This window comes from Cyprinus carpio, chromosome A17 (assembly GCF_018340385.1).
Source record: "Cyprinus carpio isolate SPL01 chromosome A17, ASM1834038v1, whole genome shotgun sequence".
In the NCBI taxonomy this organism is placed as follows: Eukaryota; Metazoa; Chordata; class Actinopteri; order Cypriniformes; family Cyprinidae; genus Cyprinus; species Cyprinus carpio.
The window spans coordinates 18,837,560-18,860,418 of record NC_056588.1 but is presented as its reverse complement, the minus strand read 5'-3'; the positions used below and the strand labels follow the sequence as shown (position 1 = coordinate 18,860,418).

Here is a 22,859-nt window from a genome sequence, read left to right as displayed (position 1 = left end):
TTCCTGCTACCATAGAATCATGTATATACCCTCCATGGCCTCCCTCTCCGGACCAGTCATTCAAAAACCCCTCAGCAGGCGGTGCAACTCTGTTTCCTCTGCTGAATCTATTTTCTGGTGAGTAGATTCTGTCAGGGTTCAGGATAGATAAAGGACTCAGATGCAGAGTAGTGTGAGTAGATTCTGTCAGGGTTCAGGATAGATAAAGGACTCAGATGCAGAGTAGTGAAAAAGGAGAATCTTTATTCTTGCCACAAAACACAAAATAACAAACAATACTTAAATGCTGCTCATGTGAACAGAGATTCCCGAGCTGGCCGGCACACTGTGGACCACTCAAGCTGCCAGATCTCTGAGTACTTTGAGTCCTTGATAACAGGAGAACAGAGGGTCAGAAACTGATGCTTGCACACTACACAAAACATGAGCAAGGACAAAACAATCTACTCACGATGATGGACAGAAAGGCTTAGACATATAAGGGAGTGGGGGAATGTGCGACAGGTGGGGGAGAATCAGCTCATGATCTGCGCACCCCCGTCGCGATATCAGCGCTGATTGCCCAGACCACGAGCTACCGAACATGACAGGACAACACAGACCGCCGGGGAAGCTGAGAAGGCACCCTGCACCGTGACATTTTCAGTGACATTGTCTCTCACAGATCGTATAACATCCAGATATGCAATAACAATACATTTCCATATACACAGGTTTATTTATACACAGAAGGTGGTACAAACAGAGTAACAAGAGAGAGAGAGAGAGAGAGAGAGAGAGAGAGAAACAAATGTATTGTGTTTACAAAAATATTGTGCAACTAATACATACATATTGAAATTATACATGACAGGATCATCTGTGCAGTTGATACAATTTCATACTCTCAGCCTTTAAATTTTGCACATACTTTTGCAGTATTACAGTGTACTTATATTATTGTATTGTATTATGGACATATAAGCATTTACAAATCTAAAACTCCCTTTACATCATATTCATGATTCCATTACACAATTATAATAAACCCATACCTGCTCTACCAAAGACAGAACTGGAATCGTGTAACCTGTGTGCTTCCTCTAAGCACAAGTAAGCTGTATGTAATGAGAACTCATTAATGTAAATGACTATGGTTTCAATTGTATCCAGTGATCTTTCTGAGCAATCTGCACACTGTCAGAATGCATTACAACACTGAATTCCCTCAAGCTCTACCAGATGAAAGATTATGTTAAGCAAAGGGAATATTGCAGGGAGTCTAATATGTGTAATATAAAATGGCAGATCTTCGGCAAAGGCTGCATTGTGTGTGTCTGAGACATACTGAATAGGTATAACAAAACTTTCATTGATCCTATTGTAGAGAAGATGGAAGCTTTATAGTGATCATAGTACTTCTGTCAGAAAGAAGGAAATTCAGACTTAAGATGCAATTGCAATAATCTGAATGTAAGGAAGCAGAAATCAAATGAATTGAATTTTTTATCAAGATAAATGTAGAATGTTAGCTTCACAAAGCCTTAGATACATGTGTTATGGTGTTACATGTTGTATTTTCATTTAATCTGAATAGGTTCTTATACAGTTATGTAGCAGTCATACTCCCTATAGCAAGGAATAATAATTATCACACAAAATATAAATCATTATAAATCATTACAAATCCACTCCATAAAAGAGGTGTATACAAAAGTACTGAAGGATGAATTAGAATAGTTGTTTTGTAATTACAGCGGTGCCTCATCTCAAGGTCAATACACAAAGGCACTTGTACATGCCAACAAGAGACTAAATATATAAATCTAATAATGTCTTACATGGAGTTTTTCCACAACAAACATAACATTAAATCCTTTGATTAAAAAAAATGATGCGTATATATAGTACTTTTCATATGCTCTGTCAATACTTTTTAACACAAAGTCTAGGGCTAACAGTTTACACAATGTTATGCAAATATACACGCACGTTTGAACGCTGTCTGCTTCAGTATTGACACTGTAATAGTAACTGTAATGGATAGATATTATTTTATTATTATTATTTATTTATTTATCACTATTATTTTTATTTATTTTTTGTTGACAAATATTGATTAGATTAGCTTGTAGAATGTATTGTATTAGCTTGTCAAGTGAAATGGAGGTAGCGAACACTTAAGCGTTTGTGCTGAGACTGATAGATTGCAGACCTTTGTGAACAATACATTAAGTTGTCTGTGTATAGTTCAGCAACTGAGGTAAAACGTTAAAATTCGTGTTCATAATATGAGCGCATGGCAGCAGATGTGAGGTCACTGAACTAGCGTTATATTTGAGTCCCTTGAGAGCCATTTCAGATTAAAGCTAGAGGTCTCCTCCATTAATAATACAAGCATGAAAGCTGCCTCTATGTTTTGTTACCCCTTTTAACACTAAGCCACGGATAGGGGAAAAAAACTATGTAGATCAAGATGATTCTATTTCTTTTAACAAGCTTATTTTATTGTACTCTCTCTCTCTCTCTCTCTCTCTCTCTCTCTCTTTCATAGGTGATTATTTGATTGAGTTCTTTATTGACGCTAAAAATGCAAAAACAACAGATGTAGGTGTTAATTAGGTCAGAACCTCAGGTTGTTCATCAAATAACAGTTTAGCCGATTTATTCCATCTACATATATTATATTATATTATATTATATTATATTATATTATATTATATTATATTATATTATAAGTTCATATGTTGTGTAAAAATCTATCCATTCTGTTATCATATTAACAATTTCATACTATTTTAAAGTATTTTTCCTAGTTTTGCACCCAAAGTCTGTACTTTAAATGTGCACCACAAATATAAGAGTTAAATGCAAATGTCCATTTTATTATTCTAAAGCCGATCCAACAATACACAAACAAATCACAAAAGAAAAATCGAATTATTAGCAAAGCAACATTTTGAACACAAACAGAAGTTGTGTAGGCTAGTAAAAAACTAAATTTTCAAACACTTTCAAAGTTTATGTATAATTCATATTAGTTTGAAACTTAATAGAAACGAATTACCTATTTACGCAGCAATATTCAGTCCTATAGAGAAAGGTGTTTCCGTCTTCCTGCTTTAATTCCATCACAATAACACACACAAATGTAATATTATATGTTCTTTTTATTCTAACACACACACACACACACACACACACACACACACACACACCCTTTTTTTCTCTTTAGTTCAGCGAACTACGACAGGCCTTCATACCACAATAAACTAAATATCTTGTATTCTCAAACACCTTCGCGGACTCCGTGTTACAGAATTATTTTATCATGTCAAAAAATAAATACAACATTTAAGCTAATAAGACTTTTTAAAATATAATTCTGGAGATGCATTGTCTATCCAGCTCCCGGTGTTCTGCAACCTATTAGCATCATTTCGTCCATCGAGTTCCATTAATTACATCTGAATGAAAACTTGCGCGGAAGAATAAGATTTTGGAGAGGCCTGCCAGATACTTGCTCCTCTTGGGAGGACCTTTAACCTTCTTAACGGTGGGTATGCAGTACTTAAAAGCTGCTTTTTACTACAACTGGGAAGCTGGGACGTGCACCTGCCTGCTTATAGTACAAAATGGTCGACATCAGCGAAGTGGCAATTGCTTCATGCTTAGAAGGATTCTTAGATTACTGTATGCTAATTAAAGGACGAATTACAAAAGTTGATAAATGCAATCTTTTATTTCGAAATATGCATATTAAATTTTCCCTACTTTAATGAGAGCACTCCGCATTGCATATGTTTTAGATGTTAGACATTTCCTGACTGTTTGAAGGTCAAATTAATTCGAAACAATATTAAAGTGACTGAAAATGACATTTCATTTTATCTTGCTTCTAGACAGTGCGTTTAGACAAGACAAAGTAATAACCGTGAGATGAAGGATTTTAAAGAAGGCTGTTTTTAAGGCTGGAGATGTGATTCGTACTTGTTATATATCAAGGACTTTTGAATATTCAAATAACATTTTGAAACACAGAAAGTCATCTTAAGAATCTTCCTTGAGTCTATAAATGTTACTTTATTTAAAAATAAAATAATGCATTTTTAACAATTAAAATATTTATATTAAAGTTGGTGGCCAAATGAGTAAGGAAACTTTGAAATGTGCGATATTTATGTATTTAATTTATCTGCCGTGAAACTGCAAAATATGCCAATTTAATGTAGATGCAAACTGCTTAATATTACTTTACAGTATGTTACATAAATGTAAACGCCTTAGGTAAACATGTTGCTAATAGTTTGTGTAAGCTCTGTCTGAATATGGTAGGCCCTATTACACCTGCAGTAATCGTGTTTGATGGTGGTGATTTGCACGTACATCTATGGAAACTTACATGAAAAACATGTAATGGATTTTTTTAATTTTTTGAGTGATTAATCATCGATAACACACAGTGTTCAAACAAATGCATCTACTGAACAGTTTCCATAAATGAAACAGCAAAATCGCTGTTTTATGTATAGTTTTTATTTGTATTTATTGTTATTATTATTTTCATTTTATTTATTTATTTCCTTTGCAATTTATAATAAATGCGCCCCATAACAAGTAGACATTCAGCGAGACCTAGTCTTGGTGTTCAAGCTGTAGACTGACAAAGAAAAAAAAATGAATATGCCGATCTTAATTAACATAATTGTTCTCTAAATTAATTAAAGAAATAGTCGCGGGTTGTGGAGTATCAGGATTCTATCTTGACTCATCGTTGTAATACATTTACCCCAGAGGAAACTACAGGCTATGACACGTGCAACAACAGTCTTATAATTGAAAAAAAAACACATTTTGTTGTGTTTTGTATCCCATTTCAAGTTGTGCGTTATCGAATGTGATGCGACTGTTTACACAATATTACACTTCCGAACCCGTGTGGCTATAACGCAAAGCAGACGTACAACTAATACTGGATACTTTGTTTCATGGTCAGTTCTGTGAAATAATGGGTCAGGACCTCAGATCTTAGTCCAGGCTCTCTTTCCCCTCGCTGACCCTTGATCTATCAAGCACTCCAGTGGACACATGTCTTTGCCCATTCACTCTGAGGCTTTATATTTACGCTCTGCTTTAAATTAGGATAGTTGTTTAAGAAATACAACTAATTGCAAGGTATAAACCAAACGTGAATTATAATAAACTGCAGATTAAAGATTAAACTGCATTTTAAAAAATAACGTTCAAAGGAATAGCCTACTACACGCCATGCCTTTTATTTTGATGGCAAGCCAATTAGCTCATGCATTAAAGAAGAAGGGCAATAGGTGACAGCTAACTCGCAGCTAAGTCAAACACAAACAAAACTACACAAACATGTCTTAGGAATACCTGCAAGTCACACGTAGACACATAAACTCGCTTAGAAACGCGTAATTAATCAAAGCATATTCAAACAAATCTAAGCTCGGTAATATATATATATATATATATATATATATATATATATATATATATATATATATATATATATATATATATATATATATATATATATATATTCATGAACAAATGTTCCGCACATTCACCGATTAATGCAGTTGAAAGGTTAATCAATATATTGCATTTAAACAAAAGGACATGCGCCAGAATAATTTATGATATATTGAATGATCTTAAAGTAATATATATATATATATATATATATATATATTGTTAGTTATTTTTCAGTTTCAGCTTTAGTAACTGTTACTCATTCATCAACTACTGTTAGTTTCTTCAGTATTTGTTTAGATTATCTCATTATTTTCATTTTTTCCCCGGGACTAACGTTACAACTACTAACATGCAGACACACATATACGCACACAATGTTTTTATGAAACATATTTGCAGAGAAATTCGGCGAGTTCCTAAATTTACATGGATATTAAAACGCAACAATTCGTCTAAATTAAATACGGCAAACACGCTGCCTTCAATGCAAAGAGATGTTATTAATTTCCCATGGCAACCTGTTTCAGTACCTGAGCAAATGTTGTCCAGTATATCCCAGTCCCATTTCTGATGATAGATTTGTAATGTGTTCCTTCCACATTGAAGTAAATGTGTTCCCCATTGAAACAAAACATTTTTAGTTTTTCTTGAGTGACTTGGTATAGTTGAAATGCTAAGCGGTCACCCATCCAGTGGTTTCTCCAGCATCAGAGTGAGGCGATTGCTGGCCCTCGGTCATGCTCCCTGCCTTAATATTCCACAAGGTTGAGTGGCCCTCATTTACCTAATGGATCAGGCGCACAAAACCTTAGAGGAGTTTCTCGCTCTGTGAGTCACAAGCCAAACTATATGTGATGCTTCGAACTGGCTGGTCTCAGAAAGAACCCAAATTAAACATTTCGACAATTAAACACTTGCATGTGATTTGCTGAAAGTTTAGTGAGAAGAGAAAGCTAGATGTTAGTGCTTGTTTTACGTTGTAAATTTACAAAAAGAGTAGAGATGTGCAGTGTTACAAAAGCCAAAACTACTTAACGAAATGCCACCGTACATAGGCTACTTGCACAGTATTTCCAAATGTGCGAGACCACCGTCCACTCACATGGTCGAATTAGACAGAGGTGTGTTTAACATGACTGAAGGATACAGGCATGTAAATGTTTCTTGTTCCTAAACTTGAAGCAATACAACATCATAAGCGTACAAGCTCGGCTTATCTTTGTTTCCTTGTGCACTTAAAATGTAGAGCCTCACTTTTACATTTATATGAAGTGCCAAAATTAGGCCACGCAACGTGTGCTCATTATTTTTAAGAATGCAGAGCACCATGGAAAGAGTAATAACAATTTGAAACAGGTCGGGTGAATTAAGCAAGTTAAATGAGCTTTGTATTATCTTTATCCTGTGGATCTTGATTATAACGATTGGTGCTGAGAAAATACCGAACTTTTTTTAATGTTCAATGTTTATTTTTACAGTATGCATAGCTTTTTCTCTTAATGTAGCGTTCCAGTTTTATATAGCTACTACAATCTCTTCGTTTAAAAACTTATAAAAAAAAAAATAGTTGCACTTCTAATGTCGATTTATGTGGTCATATATATATATATATATATATATATATATATATATATATATATATATATTATATATATATATATATATACCATGATCTTATTTGGGAGAGACCCTTAGCGCTGCTTAAGACGCATAAATTAGGTCATAGACTGGAGGGGGTCTTCATTGTGCCACTCTGACAGTGCGCACTGGCGCTTATGACTCTCGGAGTGCTCTCAAAGTTGGAAAAAGTACGGAATTCCCTATTGAAGCAGATTAACAGCGCCTAAAAAAAAAAAAAAAAAAAAAAAGCAGCAGAACAAAAAGTAGACTTCAGACAGACTGACAACGTCCGCTCAATTCGAGATATGAGAAAGCTTTTGAGGATCATGTCAGACTCGTGAATTATACGGCAAAAAGGAGAAATATAACCACTGAAAATTTTTCCTTCGGCATCATGATAAATGTAATGTGAAACTAACATTTGTTTTCCTCAATTATCTTGCCGAGATGTCAATGACTATTGTTTGCTGGTCTAGGGAGTCGCTCCGCCCCTCATGTTTGTCGTAAATCTGGCGCCTGACTACAGTAAACCTGAGATAAGAGTGGCCAGGGCTCGCCTCCTTCTCCAAGGCGATCAATCGGATCTCAGGCATACTACAAGCACTCTCTTACGTCGACGTCCACAAGAACAGAGCTGATACAACAACAAGGCTGAGCTCGACTACCAAATATCTAACTGCTTTCTGAACCATGTCGTTGAGCCCAAAGCACACGACACCTTTCTCAGTGACAGATATTTTGAGCCCAATTGAGGAGACTTACAAGAAGTTTAGTGGCATGGAGAGCACTGGAAACCTCACATCTCCATTGGGAGCATACCGGCAGACTCAGGTGTCCCAGACTGGCATGCAACAACACTCCATGGGCCACAACGCCTACCATATGCCTCACTCCGTTTCCCAGTTTTCGCACAGTGCAATGGGGGGCTACTGCAATGGCAGCATTGCTAACATGGGGGACCTGCCCTCTTACCAAGAAACTATGAGAAACAGCGCAGCAGCAACAGGGTGGTACGGCGCCAATCCTGACCCTAGATACTCAACAAGTAAGTTCTCTTGCATTATTTTGCTTTATCTCTCGACGTGTTGCTCGTTGCTTTTATGTACTTATTTACTGAGTTTCCAGCGAGTTTATGTTAGTTTTACGCATCAGTATCATTGTTTATACTTTGTCATTTAGCATTGTCGCTGCTTTTGTTACTGCTAATTTTCCCATCGTGTAGATTCCTGCTTAAGTTAATTATAACTGAAACATTTATATTCGTTAATTTGTGCACGCGTAAATGCTGCATTGAGATGACCGTTTCAAGACTGCTGCACAAATTATTACCAACTAAGCCCAACACTGCTACTTATTGAATGGCCGTACATCTGTATGCATATTTTAGTTTCTAGATTCATGGGACCTTCCACAGGTATGAACATGACAGGAATGGGCACGCTGACAGGCATGGCCGACACCACCAAATCCATCCTACCTCTGCACGCAGCGCCAAGGAGGAAACGACGGGTGCTCTTCTCTCAAGCACAAGTCTACGAGCTGGAAAGGAGATTTAAGCAACAGAAATACCTCTCAGCGCCCGAGAGGGAACACCTGGCTAGTATGATACATCTAACCCCGACGCAGGTCAAGATCTGGTTTCAGAATCATCGCTACAAGATGAAGCGGCAGGCCAAGGACAAAACAGCGCAGCAGCTTCAACAAGAGGGCAACCTGTGTCAACAGCAGCAGTCGCCGAGGAGAGTGGCTGTCCCTGTCTTAGTGAAGGATGGCAAGCCTTGTCAAAACGGCTCCAACACACCGACGCCAAACCAACAGCAGATGCAGCAGCAGCAGAACGGTTCCGGGGTCGTGCTTCCTACCTCCAGTAACTCTATGAACCAACACCAAACCCAGCAGGTCAACGCACTGGTCCAGGCCCAAGACCTGGAGGAAATGTCCCCCAGTCCCCCATCACTCCACTCGCAGATGAACAACATGGGCCAGATAGACACTACTGTAGATTACACAAATAACATGGTCACGTCAAATCTGCTTTATGGCAGAACGTGGTAACCGGGCACCTTTTCTTTCCTCCGTTTTTCCACAAACTTTAGCGTCCTCTGAATTAAGAACTGCGCGTGAGGCCAAAAGCAGACGGCGCTTCGCACGCCGGGCATCCGTGTGGCGGGTGATCGGATCAAAGGAGCCAGTTTTTGAGGGAAATTTGCTACTTTTTTTTTTCTTCCTAAAAAGCAGTTTTTGTGGTCACAGTTTTCTACAATGACCCTGCTACTCATAATGGACAAAATAACCATTTCTAGCGTCACGCTCTATGTTTTGGACTTCCTTTTGTTGTTCTAGTAGAAGGTTGCCTGTTGTTAAACAAAATTGCTGCTTCACATCTATGGCAATGACAGGACACGGGAAGCAATGTTTCATATTTCAGGTATGAACTTCTAGCAGGAACTGGAAAAGTTCCAGATCTCAGTAAAAATGCCTGAACGTGCGACTGAAGCGACTGTTGTAAAAACTAATGTATTCATTTAGAGAAACGAAAAGTAGGGACTGTATATTTGGCTAACACTTAAGTTTCTGTTTACTTGTAATATAAACATTTGAGTCTTTTCGTTGGTCATTTATTCTATTCAAAAACTTAAATTAAAATTTTATATTTTGGTAAATTAAAACAAAGACACAAAGACGATGGCTGCTGTATATGTTTTAAACCAACTGAACGTTAACAATAAATCAATTAAAATGCGCGCCATTGTTGGGAAATGAATGTGTGTACAGTAATTTCTGTGAAGAGCGTTTTTATTCAAATACTATCTGAAAATGCATTTAATATTAAAAAGTCGATGGAAGGAAACTTTTCACTGATTCTTAGAGGAAGAAACCTATATTTAGATACCAACCGTTTTCAATGTCTGCCCTTTACTTCTAAATTTCCATTCACAGTTAATTATTTAGGCTACTTGAATTTGTTACAAATTCAGTTACCTCTCCAAATTTAAATATTTCTGAAGCCTACCTTACACAAAAGGTGGGAATAATAATAATAATAATAATGTGCCACCCATTTATAATTTTAGGTTCTATCAATTTATATTACGCAGAAGAGAGAACGATATTTTTTGGTCATCAGTTGGTTCATTTTATTTAACGTGTCTGACATTTCTGTGGCTTGTCTGTTCAGATCCAAAGAATGAATATGTATAGTTTACATCTCATGTATTTAAAACACAAAAATAAAACTGCTTACACGTTTAGAATTCTATATTTTCCATGTTGTTGAATGCTATTTGAATATACTTAGTAATTAAAGGGCATACATTTAGATTTGCAATAAATTGATTATTTAAATTTTGTAATAAGCCCTAAAATAATTTTGAATCGTTTTGTTTTTGCATATTTAATTTTCAATACCGTGGACTTCAATAATAGATTGTAGATTGGGAATAAAAGTTAATACGAATATAGTCCGAAACTGTTTAACATGATTTATAATTATGGATCTTGTAAGAATAATTTAGCGCTGCAAGCGAATTAAGCAGACTGTGGCTATTTAATTGTAAATATAAAAAGCAGAATGCGAGTTTAAAAATGCTGACCCACATGCAGTAGCCGAATGGATTATGCGTACCATTACCTGGAATATAGGAAGTGTCTCAGAACTATCCGACAATCATTAAGGCACATCACATAACAGAACAAATAAAATAAGAATAAATGAAAATAGGAAACTGGTAATTGGAACTTTTTTTTTTTTTTCCTTAAAGAGCTATGAGTGTTCCAAAGTTATGTAAAGTGGTTCATTGACAAGCCCTGAAATTTGAAACAGGACAGTTTCACTATTTTCTTTTTTCTTATGTTATTTTATATGGAGTTATTTGCAATGCTTAATCAAAAGCGATCCAAAGGAATACAAAACTATGCCAGTCGACATGATTAATATATTCGCATCATTTCAAACGACACAGACTGAATGTAATGTGAATGATGCTCTGTTTAAATGAATATCTATTGTCCAAATGGCGCAAGAGGGTAGAGAAAACTTTCAAAGTTAGTAACCTCCACCAACCCCAACCCAGATTTCTATATATATGTGTATATATATATACACACAGATTTTTTTCTGTACATTTGAGAAGGTTTCAACAAATAACTAGTTGTGGTGATGAAAAAAGCTATATATGAAATGCAAATGATAATCATCATAATAATAATAAATACATAGGATAATAGGTACAATGTTATAACATATTGACAATGGGGGGAAGATATGCTGAACCAATTCATGTATCAGTGTATCAGTTAATTCGGATATGATGTAGATCTTATTGCAGATAACAGTTGCAACCACTAGTATAAACATTTTGCTTTAGTTATTTTTTAGTGGAGGGATGCAAGCATATCTTGTTTATTATAATATAGTTAAGAAAAGCTTAAAGAAAATTGATAAATATTCTTTTCAATATCTATTCAGTGTCAAGAAAACACAACATAGAGATTCAAAGTGATTTCAGTATTGCTTTTCTCAATCCTGTCATAGCTTCCTTGGAGCTCTATTCTTCCCCACTAATTGCAGGATCTTAACAAATTCTTACCACTGAGTAATTTGAATCCAGCCGAAGGACCTTGTCTGTATTTTCCCTGGCCATTATTCTACTTAATATGTCAAAACGTCTGATCGCAGAGAAACCTTTTCAAGTTCTATTGATGTGTCTTTCAATTGACCATGGTGACCTAGCAACCTGGACAGCACTAATTGGCATAGACAGCCTGACGTCAGTATTACAGTTGATGTGGGAACAAATGTGACACAGCTGGAATAGTTTACAGAAGTATATTAACAAATTCAGTCTGTTTATTTTTAAAAGACATATGGTAAATTTCAAATTCCATTGTTCATTCTCTCACTCGTTCTCTCTCTGTATATTAAACTAAAGCTACTTATAGTTTTATCACATATGCATATTTTTCAAAATCTTAATTTTCTAAAAAATAAATTAATTCAGACACTTTTTTGACTGAGGTTTTTAAGAATAAGTGAAGCACTCTGAAATACTTCAGAAATGGTATTTGAATGTGTGTGATGCTCTACCCCCACCCTGACACACACACTTCTGTCTCTGTTGCGTGTTTCCAAATAAATGTAGACACTCATGCGGTGCTTTGTGAATATTTACTTCAGTGCGCAGAAAAGACAATGGAATACATCTCTGAATTACTAACTGAGAATTTTATATTCACATCTCAGGTGGTGAAATGCATTCTTTGGATAAAGGCAGAACACTCTCCTGTCTTTGAGAGCTAAACCTCACTTTACATTTTCAATTGTGAGTGTTTTTAAAAAATTAGGTATTTATCTGGTACATCTCAGTAGTGCAGGGTTGTGTTGTCTTGGTAGGGTGAGTTGAGGCATTGCGTTTTAATAAGAAAAATATAAGAAACCATCAGCTTTGTAGTATCAAAGCAGACCGTGTCCTAGAAAATGCAAACTTTCCTAATCTGAGCCATTTCAAAGTGGGAGAAAATAGTGGGGAAATGTTCCAAAACAATGAAAAACATTTCAGGGACTCGAAATGCAATTTTCTCTCTATTGGGTTTCCATAAAATTAAACAAATGACAGTGAATTTTGCATTGCCTTCATAGGGAAGTATAGAATTGATGTATATATGTACATATACAGCAAGGAAATTACAGTATTCTTAACGTCTTGATATGTTTAAATCCATTGCTATGAATAACATTCCACTAGCATTGTGCATCTGAATTCTGTTGCATTTTACTACATGAGAGAGGGAAAGCAAATTAGAGATAGAAAAGTGAGTGAGGGAGAGAGAAAGTTGTATCCCTTATTATCAAACCATGTCACATTCCTCCCAATGCCTGGCTGTGCAGCTCTGGCCGGTCAGTAATCCCTCTTCCAAGTTCCCCATGCATCTTATTCAGGCTGCTTATAAGTTGTTAAAGAAACTGTTTTCAATCACCACTAATAACTACTGACCTCGAGTGACACAGAGCCACAATAGGCTTCCGAAGTCTGTGCAGCCCAACCAAAGAAGCTGATTAGTACTTCAAGAGGTCTAAAGCAAGAATCAATGGCTGGTCTGTCTCTAGCTGCCCGTCTCAGCATCGCTGCCATTATGGCTGTATGCCATTAGTTATGCCTCATTAATTTCAGCAAACACCACTCCAGAGAAATTTGTTTACCTTTAGACATCTAATATGTGTGATTTTATAGACCTTATTGGAATTGGATGGTTTAAAGATTTTGACAGAAGGCCCAAACTAGGCACCAGAAAGGTAAAGAAGACCACGGACCACAAAGGTGTTTGAAGGAAATACAATTTAAGGTTAAAAGCCAAAAACATTTTATTTGGATATTTCCTGATTTTTTTTTTTTTTTTTTTTTTTTTTTTAAGTTGGCTTTTAGTTCTGCATTATTACAACTATTACCTTGAGAAAAAATCTAATTGAATTGAAGTTAATTGTTTCTGTGAATATCCACTCAGTTTTAAAATATTCCATTGTGTACAAGGAGTGCCGGTGTGGATGTGAATGCAGCTTAAATAATACAAATATTCTTATCTTGTCGACTTAATCGGTTATCAAATTTCACTGGTTTAATAACTGATTTATTACTGAATGAATGCACTGTGCATAATTGCTACTGAAAATCCAACCTATTCAAGAAAGCTCATCGCATGATTTCCAATGTAAAAATATTAGATTTTAATGTACTCTATCGTTGCTAAATCATTAATGAAATGTTTTCCCCATTCTCACCCATTAATCCACATCTGATCTTTCTTTAGCATGAATGAGACAACTGTGAAAATTTGTATGCCTTGATGAAAATGCTTCAGATGACAATGGGATTCTCAAGAGCCGAGAGTATCTGATTTGTATTCGGCTCCTAAAATTCAAATCAGGGTTGAATGGGCCACATTGTGAAGTGTTGAAGTATTCCAGGTCCCTGCAAGACTCTTACAATGCTACACTTTCTAACTAGCACACAGCTTTTTCCCAATCCACAGTTGCCAAGGCGATGGCCAGCTGCAAGACTGGGCCTTGTTTGTTTATAAGGGCAGGGTTGGATGGTGCTTTAAATAGAGGCAGGCAATAGCATGAATTGTTTGCGTGCAACCACTTCAGAAGTGTGAAAGGGAGGATTGATGTTGCATATGTTTACGTGCTGCTCTATTATGTGTGTAACTGCTGGATGCACGTAACTTATTCATCTACCTGAGCACATACAACAAATTGTCATGGCAAATTGGTGACTGCTTATGCCTCACTGATGGTCTTGCCCTTTTCTAACAGTAATACATTTTATACTAATCAAATTGTATGTATGCATACAAAATTTTCTCATGAGATCAGGTTGGCACATATAAACTTTTTTCTGTGAGAAACTAAATTTAACTTATTTAGAAACACAAAGTGCAGTCTGTACAGAACATAACTTGACATCTATTATAAAAAAATAAATAATAAAAAATAAAAAATAGTGTACTTTTAACTGTAAAATGTTGTAAAAACACTATGGAAAAAAATAAACTGTTAATAGGTTAACAGTAAGTTCCCGTACAATATATAGGGAAAAACTTTAAAAGATCTAACCAGACATTTCAATGTACATTTCATTGTAATTTTACAGTAAAATGCTGTTAATTGTAAAATTTTTAGAAGTAAAAAGAATAAACCAACGTATAATTTACAGAAAAAAACTGTAAACTGATATTCCCAGAATTCCCTGCATAACACTCCACATTTGAAAATATTTTGTTTAAATAATCATGTTTCTTAATCAGTTTTGTCATTTTGTTATCAGTTATGTACATGTGGGTTTATGTTACATCTTCTGTTGTTTAATGAATGTTTATTTCATTATTTAAGTGTCATGTGGGTTACCATGGTGGTGTTCAGTGTTTGCGTGAATAACTCTGTGTGTCTTCTACATATTAGTATATACTTCAGCTTGTGGAAAAGCTACTTGTGATGAACTGATTTTTCATATTGCCATCTCTTTTACCACCTGCATAGTTTGTTCTGTGGTTCTGTAGTTTTTTACAGTTCTGTAACAAAATCATTCTGCCAAACCACAGCTGCTTTTATACAGTTTTGGTAAAGCTGTATTAATTTAGCCATTTTTTTTACAAAATCATTCTGCCAACCACAGCTGCTGCAATTATTTTGTAAAAACTACAGAATTTACCTGGTAAAGCCTAAGATATTAATTAATAGCCATAAAAAAAAAAAAAAAAAAAAAAAAAAAAAAAAAAAAAAAAATATTGGAACACTATATTGAAACAAACAAACAATAATGAAATATTTATTTATTTATTTATTTATTTTAATCTAAAAAATATGTGCCTATGATTTATTTATTGAGTATCATATTTGACACATCAGGCTACATTGAGCTCATACTCAAAGAGGAAAAAAATACCTTGTTTTATTCAGAGGCCAAACTGAGCAAAAATATGCAATTTAGCGCAAATGCTGTTATTTATTTCACCAAAAAACAAGATGAAATTATGATAGCTTGTAATGCAAATAGAAATATCAGTCACTCCGTATTTCTCAATAATATACCTTACTTACATGATATTTAAATGCTTAGTTAGATTATCAAAGCATTTTGCAAATGCATAATGTAATGCAATACAGTGATGATCGAGATGAAAAATCCCTCAAAAACCTGATGAACATATTTGATACTATATATATATATATATATATATATATATATATATATATATATATATATACATACATATATATATATATAATGTCAAGTTGCTTCAGTGCAGTAAGTGTTCATTTTGAAATATTATTAACAACAGAGAAGTTATTATTTGTTTACTTTTACAGCAACACGAGCAAAATTTGAGGGGAGCATTTTTACAATTACTAAAAGGCTTTTACCTGCTAAAAAATTATAAACTATTAACCAGAAGTTGATATCAGGTAAAATCATGTAGTAGATCATGGCCAACGGTTTTTAAGCAAAGTTTTGATCATGTTGATCATTTAGAGGCCTTTTATGAAACAGTAGGATTTTATAGAGTTAAAGGGACAACTTTGCACCTAATTACTCCTGAGAGCTGCATATTAATACCTTAGGCTGAGAGCTGTTGTACCCCTAAAGGTACAATTTAATGTTTAATGTGGGAAAAAATCAGATTTTTCCTCTTGAAAAATGTACAAATATGATACATATCAGTGTAAATTTACTTGTACACAAAACAAGTTCCTCCTAACCCATGAGGGTTAGTCCATCACTCTGGGAACATGGTTAATTCATTTAAAGACAATGTTTATCTGTTTGCACATGGTTTGTGTCCACTAATAAGCTTAATCAAGTTTAATTAAGTCCAACAAATTAAAAGACCACTGCTTGCTTCTTTAAGTGGAGATGAACCTAAGAATGTTGGCACATTTGTTATTGTGTGAAATCCCCTCATACAAGCACACCAAGTCAGGCCTAATATGCTTCGTACACAAGGCCAAAGAGCAGCGCAGGACCACCCACTCTCTTTCCAATTATCATCTTGTCACAACCTGTCTACTCTTCACCATTCATCAATAGATGCACCACTCCAAAGAGGGCATTACAATTAGATGCCTGTTGTTCCCCTTAACAAATTTCTAGACTGTTGCTGGGAATCAATAGCTGGCAGTCCATGTGCCCCGGATGACAAACAGGATTACACCCCAAATCCCGCGTTCTGTCCCCTGCTCCTCCTCCTAACTCACCCAGGATGTCAAACACTGAGAGCTGGCTAATCAACACAATATTGTGATGTGGATTGAAAGAAATTAAGATTTCTCTTTGAGGCTCCTGCAGTGCATTCACAGTGGCACGCTTTCTAACTCTTTCTGGCTATTTAGTTTCCTTTGTCCGACCTATCCATCAGTCATTTTCAGACAGTGTCTCTATGATTGTATGTAAATGTATCTGTGTGTCTTGCATCACTTTTCAAGTCCATTCCCTGCTGCATTTATCTATAACCTGCATAATAATATGATGCATACGACCCATGTACATTATGCAAATAAAGCCAATTAGGCCAGGAAGTGCATGAGACAAAGGTGCAATATAGCTGGCTAGCCTCTTGGCCACAGCAGACCCCGGAGTGTTTGCTTGCCCTGATTTAACAGCTGGTCAGAGAGGTTAGGCTCGGATGCATTCACACGACTCCACGGGGGATCGGCATATTCAAAGAGAAAGTTTTAGCTGCATTCACTTTTGCTGGGGGGTCAGTGATGATAGGGGAAACAAAGATGACATGCAACACAGGTTTCCCACAAATCCTCGGTCTAGCCACACTTAATGGTTAATTAGCCGAGCTCGGCCAGTCCCCTAATCATTACACAGCACATTAAACCCATCCTAATCAGGCCTAATCCTGAATGTGTGCCCCTGATCTTTCTCCTCTACTTTCACAAGAGATGGACACGCTCTAGTAGTATTGATTAAGCCATAAGTGCCTTCTAAGATGTGTACATCCTAATAATTAGATTCTATGTTAAGAATGGGATGTTTTTCCCTAATCAATCGCTGCTTTAGGGCATCATCAGGAGAAGCAATTTGAGATACTGTGGAAGATAATTTCAGGCATCATTTCCATAAAAAAAAAAAAAAAAAAAAAAAAAAAAAAAACATGGCTGGACTTGCATTTGCTAATAGCAATATTCCTAAATTTGAAAACATCATCTTTCCTAACCAAACCAGGCTCATTTGAAATATGAACTTACCTTTAAATACATTGCACTGCAGTTTCCAGCTGAAATGAACACTAGTGGTAGTAAAACACCAGTAACGTTTGTTCCTTTCCAAACAAATTATGATTACAGGGGCAGATTATCAATAAATAGAGACTTATATTTGTGCAGTTCCTTGAACTTCAAAACACTTATAACATAGCGCATGATTAGTAAACTATGTTTTGCTGTTTGTATCATAATCTGGTCCACATGCATGGCTTTCCTAAAGTAGTAAACTTGCTTGGTAGTTCACTTGTTCATCGCAGACCACTTGGGAATAAGTCCCTTGAAACAAGTGTCGTGATAATAGACGGAATAGAAGGGAGCTAAAATGGAATGGTGGTTAGGTCATCAAATGATATTTTACCTCACTATTGGTTGGGTTTAGTGTAGGGGATGTAGGGCAATTCAAATATGAAACAACATTAATCATTTACCACAAATTTAATTTCTGAACTGCTGTGACGTGCATAATAATGTAATAAAATTTGCCACATTCACGTTTAGACTTTTTCAGAGAGAACTGAACAAACGTAACAACGTAAACGTGTTTCAAGCAATGGCATTAAATGGAGAAAAACATATTTATTTCTTATAGCACCTCTTGTGGATGTTCACTTGAAAAGTGCAGCGAATTGTACCCGGAGCAACTTATTTCAGGTTTTGCAGTAATGGAGTCATGAATTTTCAATGAGCCTGTGTTACTACATGCCACAATTTCTTCCAAGGAAGATGCAGAATTTCATATCTCACAAACTGCCAACTTTAACTGCGCTCTAATTACTGTGCTACTCCAAAAGAGGCGAAAATGAGCTGGTCAGAATTTTCCAAGCAACCACATTTTATCCTGAGTGCTATGCTGCAGAAAACATATCAGGTAATTACAGTACTTTCCAGGACTATAAGGCCATACATTAAAATCTCCAACAACTTCTCAAGTGGCAACTCATCTAATCACAAGGACAATCACAGAGAGGCTGTGCTGTTTACTGATTGCTCTAATCAAAAAGAGCTTCTTCAAACACCGCTAATTGGTAAGTTTATCCACCGAATCACATGGCAGACATGCAGGGGACACGGTCCTGATTTTCCGAACCCAAATATCCCATTTGCATTGAGTGCCACCAGAATGCTCTTGACTCCCACAAGTTATCAGCAAACCAGACAATTATTCATCAGCAGCAAATTGGCACATCAAAGTCAAATCAGAGAATTACGGAGAGGAACACCCAACACCGGGGCTGAGAGATGTTAGGTGGCCTTTGATTGACCGCATTGCCCTTCCAGAATCTTCACTGACATTACAGCGCTTAAACCCCTACCGAGGCCCATTTGCCTGCTGGACAAGTGTTATATTCAGATAATGGCCATTTAGAAAGCGAATGGAATCTCACTCTGTTTCCCCTTACAAAATTAGGATATACCACTCCATCATGGAGTTTGGACATTTCACGAAATTGATAACTTTAGCAGACTGAAAAAAAAAACTGCACCTTGCTGCACTAATATTGGTACTCAAATTTTCATTTTAAGTTATAAGAAGTTTTAAAGACCATGAGACAATACTGAATAAAAAATACTTTTATACGGTTTACAGTTACTTTAACACCATAAAAAAAATATTATTTTCTAACAGTGATGCTGCATTCTAACTAAAATCCTACATAAAAACTAGATATTAGAATTGATTAAAGGGAGATTTTGCTTTCTGCTCCACCAGTGACCTTTTCTTTCGGAGTCAAGCTCAACAAGAAACATGGGTGAAAAACAGTTTGGCAAACTGGAAACAAATGAGTTTTAAAGATTGAGGGTCACATTAAATTCTGAAATGAGTTTATAGAGAATACTTGCAACTGAAAGGCTTTAATCCTACATTATGTAGAGACCTGAACAGTAGACAGTCAGTGCTTCAACCACATGAATGTGACTTGGCCTTCTTTTTGCTTCAGCATTGCTTGGCAAGATAACAGTCTGTTATCTTCAGCTGAATAGCATGTTTTCACAGCTCTTGTACAAGTCCATCATTAATAAAAGACAGAGATGTGAGTATGAACAGAAAGACACTCTTGTTCGAGGACCAGCCCTTCCCAATTTTATCACTGGCAAGTGAAACAAACCATACAAGCAGCTATCCAGCGGTGGTCATAAAAAAGAAATGGTTCCGAATGCTGCATTTTAGGGCAGCCGACTTATTTCAATCATACACCATGAATTGAAAATGTGTGGCCTTGCTTCTGTTCAGTGTTGAGCTGAATACAAGGTGAAAGATATTTTTGACGAATTTGAGCATCTTTTGCTGGTTTCAGGTTCTTCTAATTTCAATTAAAAACTGAACCTGAAAAGCCACATTCAATGGATAATGTGCGAAGTTAAATAAGGATTCATATTTCATACAAACATTTTGCACCTAGGCCAGTGAGGTGCTGTCATTTATATGCTGTTTTACATGGAATGCATTTCTGTGAAAAAAAAATGGTGCCAATACTCAAGGGTTGCGATCATAAACTGAAATGCATTATTGCTGATTGCATGATCAGCAACATCACCCCTCCTCTAAACCTCACCCCTACTGCATCAGTCAAGTGTTGAGATTTCTTTGAATCGTGTAAGATGATGTTAATTCTTTATAGTGCTAGCATCTCATTCAGAATATGTGACATATCCACAATAACACAGATTCAACATTGGTAGCCTCTAAGTATAAGGAAAGCAAAGAAACTTGAGAGCCCTTGAGCAAGGCACCGAACCCCCAACTGCTCCCTGGGTGCCGCAGCATAAATGGCTGCCCACTGCTCCAAGTGTGTGTTCATGGTGTGTGTGTATTCACTGCTGTGTGTGTGCACTTTGGATGGGTTAAATTCAGAGCACGAATTCTGAGTATGGGTCACCATACTTGGCTGTATGTCACGTCACTTGTTTTCCATTTCTGGTACGGTGTACAATATTATGCTTTTTCAACAGTTTCCTTCAGTTTATTCTGCTTCAAAGGGGACATCATCTGGCTGGTGGTTTCAAAGTTTGGGGCACATCAATATTCCAGGTGGATTTTGAAGAGAATGAAACCTCACTGCATTTTATTAGCACTGCAGTAAACGCTGGTGTATTTACTCTACTTTAGGGGAATTCTGACCATTAGTTTAATGGCTTCTTAAGAATCTAGCTTGCATATTTAAACCTTACAGCTGTAGTGCAGTATGCATAATGAATTACTGTAATAACACTGTACTGAGGAATACTTTTAAGCATAGACAAGGTAATCTAAATGTACTGTTTACCATATTCCTATTACAGTTAACAAGCTACATACTGTAAAACTGATTCCTATGCAGTTTAAGGGAAGTTCTAACTAAAAGTAGCTACTAACTTTTAAGTAACTTGATAGTAGCTCATCCGTTTTCAAAATAGTATAGCTTTTCCAGTAATTAGCTACTTTTTCCAACAATAGTGGTGCAGTGTGAAAAATGCTAGGTTTTCATGTCACATATTGAGCTTTACAACTGAGCAATCTGATGTATGTATGTGTGTGTGTGTGTATATATATATATATATATATATATATATATATATATATATATATATATATATATATATATATATATATATACATATTGTGATTTTCACAATACCATAATACACATTAGAAAGTCATACCGTTACGTCAATAATGTCTTTATCATAAGTTTTAGGGCTGGGTGATATGACAATACAAAATGAAGTCCGGATTTCAAGCTATAATGTGTTATAAATTGTTTTCTAGCATGTATATCATTGCCGTTTTGAAGTGCTTAAAGCAATTAAGAGATTTAACAGATCAGAGATCAGGAATTAAGAGATCACTGTTGGAATGTCTGATTAAGTTGGTTCATATAGTATTAATAAAGCAGTTAAAAAAAGAAAACGATTCATTTCTCTTCTTAAAGCAAAATATTCAGGTACAGGTTGCTGTTCATCACTATGCTTTTGACTGGTTGTATAAATGTATCTTTTCTAGGTTAATAATTTCACTCTAATCAAAAATGTTTATTCATTAAAATATCTTCATTGTTTTTGGGTAAAACTTTATTTACAGTCCTTGTTTATTTTATTTACAGTCAGTATGTTTAGATGAACATCAGTAATCTAATTATTTACCTTACTCTGAATGAGACAATATTATGATTAAAGTGTTTACATGAGTTGCTTTTAGAATATTCCTTTCATGTTCCCGTTGTACTTGTTATTGTACAGTACATAGATCGATTAATGGCACACATCATTACGTTCCCACGCGACGCTATCTGACGTTCCCTCCAATAATTCACGTATATCAACATACTGTTCGTAATTGGTACGATACAGTATCCATCCTTTAAAAAGCCTCAAAACCATTTAACAATACCTCAAGCTATACATGCAAACAGACGACGACAGATAAAAATGTGCCTTCTTGCTTGAAGCCATGAATGATCTTCTGTTTGCCGTCAAACGGTTGACCACTGCCGTGTGTGTATCCTGTTGCAAAATGCAGCGAAAAGTCCTACACTACGGTAAAAGTGTGATTAAGGTGTGTACATGTCTATACAGCACTTCAATAATGCGACTAAAATAGGAATACTCCACATCTTAATTCGATTTGTTTATTTCGAGTATGACTTTAGCCGGATTAAGGAAATCAAAAATCTTTACATGGTAGATCCTTAATCAGAGTATTGTCTTAATTGTGTTTATATCGGAATATTGTTGTCCATGTAAACGTACGCAGTGAACTTACCACAGCAATAACAGTAAATTATGCCTAATTACAAGCAGCCAACCCTTAACCTATACTACTACTGTTTTGAACCTGTATGATAACCACCATAATAATACAGACGGTAAATAGACACATGAGGAATTAGAGGCTCATTAAAAGTAGCCTTATTACAAGCAGAGGTATAAACTTTATTTGTATAGCGCTTTATACAATACTGACTGTCAAAGCAGCTTTACAGTGTCAAACAGAAAAAATAGTTTGTCAATAATG

General features: G+C 35.8%; 1 protein-coding gene across 2 annotated transcripts; it reads left to right on the top strand.

Annotated features, from left to right (window-relative positions):
* Positions 1-7,389: 7,389 nt before the first annotated feature.
* Positions 7,390-9,718, top strand: LOC109096599 (homeobox protein Nkx-2.4-like). 2 transcript variants are annotated; one of them, XM_042774327.1, is made up of 2 exons: positions 7,390-8,140; positions 8,510-9,718. In XM_042774327.1, exons 1-2 carry the CDS (start codon positions 7,786-7,788, stop codon positions 9,148-9,150), a joined length of 996 nt encoding a protein of 331 aa, XP_042630261.1. In that variant the 5' UTR covers positions 7,390-7,785; the 3' UTR covers positions 9,151-9,718. The 2 variants fall into 2 exon arrangements, with proteins under 2 accessions (XP_042630261.1, XP_042630260.1); XM_042774326.1 differs by having other exon boundaries at positions 7,391-8,140; positions 8,483-9,718.
* The last annotated feature ends 13,141 nt before the right edge of the window (positions 9,719-22,859 follow it).

Coding starts and splice junctions, on each gene's coding strand:
- LOC109096599 (XM_042774326.1), top strand. CDS start 7,786: ATGTCGTTGAGCCCAAAGCACACGACACCTTTCTCAGTGACAGATATT. Junction 8,141..8,482: donor TGACCCTAGATACTCAACAA/GTAAGTTCTCTT, acceptor TGCATATTTTAG/TTTCTAGATTCATGGGACCT.